This window comes from Phytophthora infestans, genomic scaffold, assembly GCF_000142945.1.
Source record: "Phytophthora infestans T30-4 supercont1.11 genomic scaffold, whole genome shotgun sequence".
NCBI lineage: Eukaryota > Oomycota > Peronosporomycetes > Peronosporales > Peronosporaceae > Phytophthora > Phytophthora infestans.
The window spans coordinates 1,125,593-1,132,999 of NW_003303748.1; the positions used below are offsets into that span (position 1 = coordinate 1,125,593).

The following is a 7,407-nucleotide window of genomic DNA, read 5'->3' on the forward strand; positions in this document are numbered from 1 at the left end:
TCCATGTCGGTTGGCTGTGGCTCGGGTGTGTCACGTGCTGCTGTGGCGTCTTTTGGAGTTTGTTCCTCGACTTTATTGCAAGTTTCCACCAAGTATTTGCCAAATATCGGGGAGCGCAATGGAGTGGCGAATGGCGAGTGCAAACTCAGTGCAAATGGTGCTGGAGGTGCAGAGGAATTGCTGCGAGGGGCTGCACATGGTGACGGTGCTGAGATCTTCCAAAGGGTTGCCGTTCGACTGTGTTCGGCCTCATTTTTGAGTGCTGGATGCAGTCACGACGCTTGCAACAAAGGTTCGCCCTTGTCTGTTGGAAGACGACGGAGCTGTTTGCTGTGTGCGTTTCTTGACGCTTTTTCTCAGCTTGTGCTGCTTGTTTGTCGCTGGCCGTTCACGGAGTGTCCGGGTCTTGGATCGTCCTCCAAACTACCCCCAATGTGGAATCTGACTGGCTGCCTATTTAATCGGGAGGTACATGTCACATGCAAAATAGCTATCACTGATAGGTATTTAAATTGCAACAATTTATATCAGATTCCAGGTGCTTTACCTCAGTTTATTTTTAATCTTTTGTCTGTTCCATTTATAGAGCGTATGTATTTAGCCTAAAACGTGTGTTTCGATGTAAGTCTTGATCTCCATCACGCGGCGGTCAAGGTACTCGAGATGTTGTCGGAACTCGTACCATTCGATACGCCGCGTGTCATTTGCATCGAGTTCCCCCATGATTTCCTTGACCAGATCGGTGGCAAGACTTGAAATGGTAGAAAACTGCGCTTGGCGTCGCGTTTCCACACTTTTGACTGGTTTAGACGGCGTGTTTACAGGTTCTAAATGGTCTGTGAAAATAGAAATCAGACCACGTTGAAGTTCTGGTAGAGTCAATATGGCGTCTCCGTTGACGTCCGACGTCGCGAAGAGAAGATGGATCTGGTTGACGATTGACTGGCTTCCGGTCTGTTCATTGGTCTCAAGAGCATACGAGACCCACTCCATCGCGTTAAGAGAGTCATCGTGGTTGCTATCCAACGCGTTCTTGAAATTCTCGACCATTTTTGAGCTCGGTTCCGATCCAAACATAAGCCAGAGCAATATTTTTAGCTCTTTGATATTGATCGAGTGCTCTCCGTCATCGTCAGCAGCAAGGAACGCGATAAATGGTGAAAGAACGAAAAAGAACGCGTCCATGGAGATCGCATTGTCTGAAACGTTGCTTTCTCCGTATTTTACGAGTGACCGCGTATTTTTCATACTTTTCTTCATTTTCTGCAGTAAGAAATCGATCTCGTATTTCCCAGCTGCGGGGCAGTAGCGCTGGATTAGTTCCTCACAGACATCTTCGGAGCACTGGAATTTCAGTTTATCTTTTTCTGGTTCGGCAAAATTCAGGAATGCGGTAGATAGTTCCTTCAGCATCAAGTCATACTGCACTTGGTTCTCGTAAATTACTCGAGTATTCGCGAATTTCGCAAGATAAGTCACCACTGTTCGCTCGTGTACTATCCACTCAGTAAGTTCGTCAAGTGAAATTTTCCCATTCTGATCCCGATCAATGCGCGAGAAAGCGTCAGTAGCAAGGCTTCAAGACTGTCTGTGGCTGGTCTGGGCTTACCAACCACTTTACAGAGCCCTCTAGTCGTGCAAAGCATCAGTAGAACCAATTCATCCTGTGATATCATCTTGGAGTGGTCGAAATCGAAGAGATCAAATAGAAATGGGACTTTCTCCTCCATCGTCGCGTTACAGTACACGATGATCACAGCAAACACTTCCGTCACATCCACCTGATTTTAAATAAGAAAAGCTATAAGATTTTTTTAAAGTTTTTTTATAAGAAAAGAAATAATTGACTTGCCTTGCCGACTTCCCACGAGTCGAAAAGTGCAAAATGTTCGAGTGAATCTTGACAGATGAGTGAGAAAATGTCATCAAACTCTTCTGGATTGACATTCATCTTGTCTCCTAAAGTTCCTTGCAAGGTTTCAAAGTTCTCCTTCGCATCACGAAAATCATCTAATGTTGCTAGAGAAAAAGAAGACAGTTAAACCTTGCAAGTCTCGCCCTCACGCTCGCACTAACCTGCTTTATATTCCTTTCAAAAAACACGATATTCATAAGATTCAGATCGCGTCATTCATCACATAATTTGTCACGTGTACATTTAGCAGGGGGTCGTCGCTCACGATCGGGTCAGCCACGTCGACGGTCAGTGCGTTCCCCATCTCGTCGTCTTAATAAGAACAACTTTCGGTAAGCCAAACTTAGAAACGGTTGGTCTTGAAACTATTCATAACTCGCTCGTAGTCCTCGACCGCTCACAAGTTTTCAGCATGGATTTCGTCTCCGTCGGTCTTGCCAGTCCGCCACCTCGACGTCCAACACAAGCGAAAGGCTCTGCAACTACCACCTCGTCCTTACCCCCTTTACAAACCACCAGTGACATCTCCCCATCTCCGAGAAAACACGATAAATCACGACCCATCCAAGTCTCTTCCTGGCCCTTAACCTTCGCACCTGAAAGTCCGAGACGTATCCCAACCGACTTTATTGATCACGATGCGTTCTCTCCAATATCTCCTAAAGTACAAAAGCTCCATACCCGTACACGTCTACTAGACGATAGTCGAACACGACCGGCATTACTACAAGAACTCCTCGAGTATCTTCACACAGAGCTGGATGGAGAGCGAGAGTCGAGAAAGCCCAGTTTACGACGACTACAAATCGTAAGAGAAGCTCTCAATCGTCTCATCGACGGCCTCAGTGTGTACGCACCTGTCCTTATGCAAATTCGAGATGAATATGAACGTGCAGTCGAAGATCTTCATACTCGAAATTTGATGATCCCGGGACTGCAGACTCGACTACAAAGTCTGGAGACTCACTGTCTTCAACAACTCAGTGCGTATAGTGCAGAAGCGAAAGCTCGCTCAAAGAAACGATTAGCAGAGACGCAGGCGTTACTGGCTGCTAGTACAGCAGAAAATGCGCGACTCACAGCTGCGTTAAGAAGCGAAAAGGACAATGTTACAAAAGCAGAGAGTAAACTTACCGATGTTCAACGTTCGACGTTGACGTTAAGCGAGTAGTGTACGAAGACATGACGAGAGCTTACGTGCTAGACAGGAACGTTCTCTTGAGGACGCGAGAGCGTTGCAGAAAGCTACAGCGCGATACTATCACGCATGTGACGAAATGGCGGAACTTAAGAAAACTCTAGCAGCTTTGGAAGGACAAGAGAATGGAGAACATGTGGCTGCAGATAAGAACACGATCGTGCTACTTAGTCATGAAGTACAAGAGCTCTGTACTGCACTAACTGCGTCGAGTCCAACAGGCAAAATCACATATATAGAAGATCTATAAAAAAAATCATGAAATTTAGAATGGAAATATAAAACGTCTAGATTTTTCTAGAATGATTCTAAATCCCAAGGCACACGTTGCGCTGAGGCGCGAGCTTTGGCTTGCAAGGCTAGAAGAGCCTCGCTACTTGATAGTATAGACACATGATGAGGTCTCGTCACTTTGTCCGCTTTAGGCACTGCAATAGAAGCAGCTTTATCATCTGGAAACTCTGCAGGACGGACAGAAATATGCTTAGCTTGAGCTTTTGTTGACGCTTTGAAGTCACCTTTCTCGTCGTCCTCGAACCAGTCTTTGCAAGGCGCTTTGCTCTCACTGGCTTGGATTTGAGCCTCGTCTAGTTCTTCATGCTCGAGACTGAGACTAGTTTGCCACAGCAATAGCTTGGCTCCCGCCAGCCACGCTGGCGTTTCCTGCTGTACTAGGCAGACGGCAGACGAGATAACCGCGTCCTTTGTTCAGATGCGTTGGAACGCCAGCAAAGAGTTGGTCTGGAGCATCATCGTCCAGATCTGAAGATTCTAAAACTGGTTTCAGAGTCATTAATAAACTGCCGCGACGGTATATAACGCCCAGCAATGCATCATGCACGTATCCCTTCCAGACCATCAAGTCCAGCGCTTGATCTTCGTCCACAACTTGAGCGAACGGGCAGAGCGAGCCACGAGCCAACTCGAGCTCGAAGAACGCCTCCGATCCGTCTTTGATCTCGAGCCAGCGAGCCAAATGCGTCGCAATAAGCTTGTTCCCTCCACTAGCAGTGGGAGCTTCCCTCATATAGCTATGTACCCATTTCTGAGCCCCAATCAGCAGATCCAGAAGTACGTTTCCGATTTCTTCTTGAAATCGTTGATGAACAGTAGCGAAGCGACTTAAGAACTTTGTGTGAGGGAATTCAGCTTCGTGCTCCCCTCCAGGAGCCAGAATTTCGTCGAACCCGCCAGCAAATGCGAATTCACTTGCTTGTGCACGTAACATCGGGAACCCACGACTAACTAGAGCCCCAGGGTCATCGAGCATCCTAGTGGGAAGTTGAGCACTCCCGTGATAAACGAACTGGTGTAACTGGAACACAACTGCATCGTCCACGATATCCCCATACTCGCCTCCCTCGCTTTGCTTTACTCCATTCCCTCGACTAGGAGAGTTCATCTTCTTGGGAAATTGACGATGTCTTGCAATCAGACAATAACGCTGCGTGTCGTTTGCTGTAAAAACGCGGGAATTCCATCCATTACTTCTAGATTTCAATTGAAGTGGCATAGACGGCGTATCCACGGGAAGTGGACACCACAACAGCAATTGCTTGAGATCCTCGTCACTGTACGTACGTTAAAAATCAACATAAAGCGTAAATATCAATAGAAACACACCTGTAGTGACGCACTAAGTAGCAAGGCCCCGCATTGGCAGCTACAATATTAATCTAAGTTAGTCCGAAACCACTTAGAATTTTTCAAAAAAATTAAATTTACCGTCCGGAACGAGAGTATCTTCAAGCGCAATTTCCTCCGTGTTGTCCCGCAACGTAGCGAAGTACGAGTCTCGAGAGTAAATGATGTCGAGCAGTACTCCGCGCATCACGAGTTTCATGACGACAAGCCGAACGCCAGCGTCTGCGAAAGCATTGTTCGTAGTGGGATGAGTCTGTAGCTCAAAGAAGGCTGGAATATTTTTCTCCGTGGCTTCAGCTAGCCACGGGAGTTCTCGAGCTCCAAGTTCCAGTCTCTCGGTCGTGCGAGGCTTTGCCAATTCTTTGACGGAACTCGCAAACTCCCGCATTTGGTACACTGCATCCCGTTGTCCCGAAGTTAAGTCGGCCACATCATCTACTTCAGTGAGGGATGATTGTGAAGTGGCGTTCCGTCAACCTTGGAATGTGAAGTAACGGCAGTAATCGCGGGATATCCCTCAAGTCCACACCGCCTTCATGTCGACGCGAAATACTCTCAAAGAAGTTTTCGGATTGACTTTGATCTTCTTCTCGAACTTGAATATCCTCTGGCATCTCGATAGAGCCGTGGAAATAGTGCTGTCCACTTGCATAGAGTAAAGTCCAGCTTGTTTGTGCAGCCTCTTCCTTGGAATCTTCGTCACATTGTCGACTCTTTCGAGACATCCTTGCAAAGCCCTTCCCAGCTATGAGTCCGAATTCTTCCGAGTCGTAAGAAGCTAACGACGCGCTGTCGTTGTCATCGTCTGGAATTTCAAGCATATCATCAGTATCCAACGGCATCGCTAGGCATTGATCCTTAAGCTGTATGAAGGGACGGAGCGAAGGAAACGGTTTATTTTTTTATCCGAAAAACTCACTAGTGGCGTCTGGAGCGGTAGTAATTGAGGGAATATCATTTTAGATGAGGGAGTTGAGTTGGTAGACGCCTCATAGAAGTCGAAGGGGTTGTGACGCTCTAATTCCTCGGCTGCGATCTCGAGAGCATCGGCTTTAATTGCTGTTAGTAAACATCATACGCAGAATTTTAGCTGCGTCGAAAGACTCGACCTAAGTTTCTTGCTAACGCTACAACGTGAACACATAGTGTTCGAGCACACTTGACAGGATTTCAAGCGACTTGGTGCGTTGGTGTAGACGATACAGTCATTCCCGTGATCGAGAATGACTTTCTTTCTAGTTTTTACAGCCAGTTAAGCTTCTTTATCTGTCCACAAAGCACGATTTTACTGTACGACGAGAGTGCATCTAGTGCTGCCGGTACAGCTACAGACTGATGGATATCGCCCATGGCATCCACGAATTCTTTGACGTACAGTTCGATCTTGCCGGAGATTATTTGTCGAAACAACACACAGATCGACGCATTTGCTCGGACAATTGTGGTACTCTGATTAACTACGGTGAAAGTAGTCGCCTTTACGCACGTTTCTCCTTTTCCACAGTAAACAACGACTGCAGAGAAGACCATGACAAGTGCCATGATAACCAATCCTCCATCAAAGTACCATCGAATCCATCCTGACCTGACATCATCAAGTAGTTCTGCATCAAAATCACGTTACAGTAGTTGTGGGGGAGAATAACGCACTTACGCTTGTACTTGATGCCTTGATCCGGCTCATCCGGACATTCCACCAGCACATGGATGTCTCTGTCTACTTGCTCGAGGTTGTCACCGAAGTATTCATCATTGCTGAGTCTGCACGTCTCGTCCAGTAGCAAGTGCTCTTGCATGAGGTTTTTGATTCGATCTGGATTTTTTTTCGCCTTAACTGCCATAATGTCTGCGTCTCGCGAGTTCAGCCAAGTGTCACCCTCCCGCGCGAGATACAGCTTCAGCAGATCTGCATCAAAGTAGATCAACCCAGACTTCTCCCCCTTATTTTCTCTTTCAGATCACCGACCATCTCGCTGAGCTCAATGTCCACAGAGAAGACGCTCCCGACTCCAATCACCGCGCAGAACAGCTTCACCATCGTGTTTCTTTTTGTGGAATGCCAGATTTCCTTCTCTGAGCGAAAATATTCTTGCAATTCATTTCACAATTCATTATGCAATTCATTAGTTGAGATGGGCAAATTTTGTTCAAATTCTACAGTTTTAGGATAGTTTGATGGAGTCACCGGTCCAGCAGTATATTGATCTCAAATTTTGTTCTAATTCTACAATTTTAGGATAGATTGGCGGGATCACCGCGCTGCTGGCCGGAGCAGGTAATATGAAATTTTCACTCATAATCTACAATTTTAGGATATCTGGAGGGATCCGAGCTCAGAAATGTATCTGAGCTACTCAGACACGTGTCAATCTCAAATTTTACAAATCTAGGACTACAACGTTTAAAAGCTGAAGTAGAGCGCAAAAACATTGATGCGGATAAGCTGCGCATATGCAACCCTATACAACCTCTTATACATATACATTACTTGGAGGAACTATCTATTCACCAACATATCGACAACAGTACATAGTGAAGAAATGCGCGTTTGACCCCATTTTAATTCTTTAATATTTATTTATTAGTGTTGCAAGTAAAGTATATATATTGTAGTAAATGGGGTCAAGGGGGACAATTTTTCTTCAATTTG

General features: G+C 46.1%; 1 protein-coding gene and 1 pseudogene across 1 annotated transcript; both read right to left on the bottom strand.

Moving 5' to 3' along the window:
• Positions 1-597: 597 nt before the first annotated feature.
• On the bottom strand, positions 598-2,219 carry PITG_07473 (EF hand containing protein, putative; the record flags this gene model as incomplete). Its single annotated transcript, XM_002904440.1, has 3 exons — positions 598-1,295; positions 1,610-1,781; positions 2,151-2,219. 3 exons carry the CDS (start codon positions 2,217-2,219, stop codon positions 598-600), a joined length of 939 nt encoding a protein of 312 aa, XP_002904486.1.
• A 1,507-nt stretch (positions 2,220-3,726) lies between these two features.
• Positions 3,727-6,795, bottom strand: PITG_07474 (annotated as a pseudogene; the record flags this gene model as incomplete).
• Between the last annotated feature and the right edge of the window lie 612 nt (positions 6,796-7,407).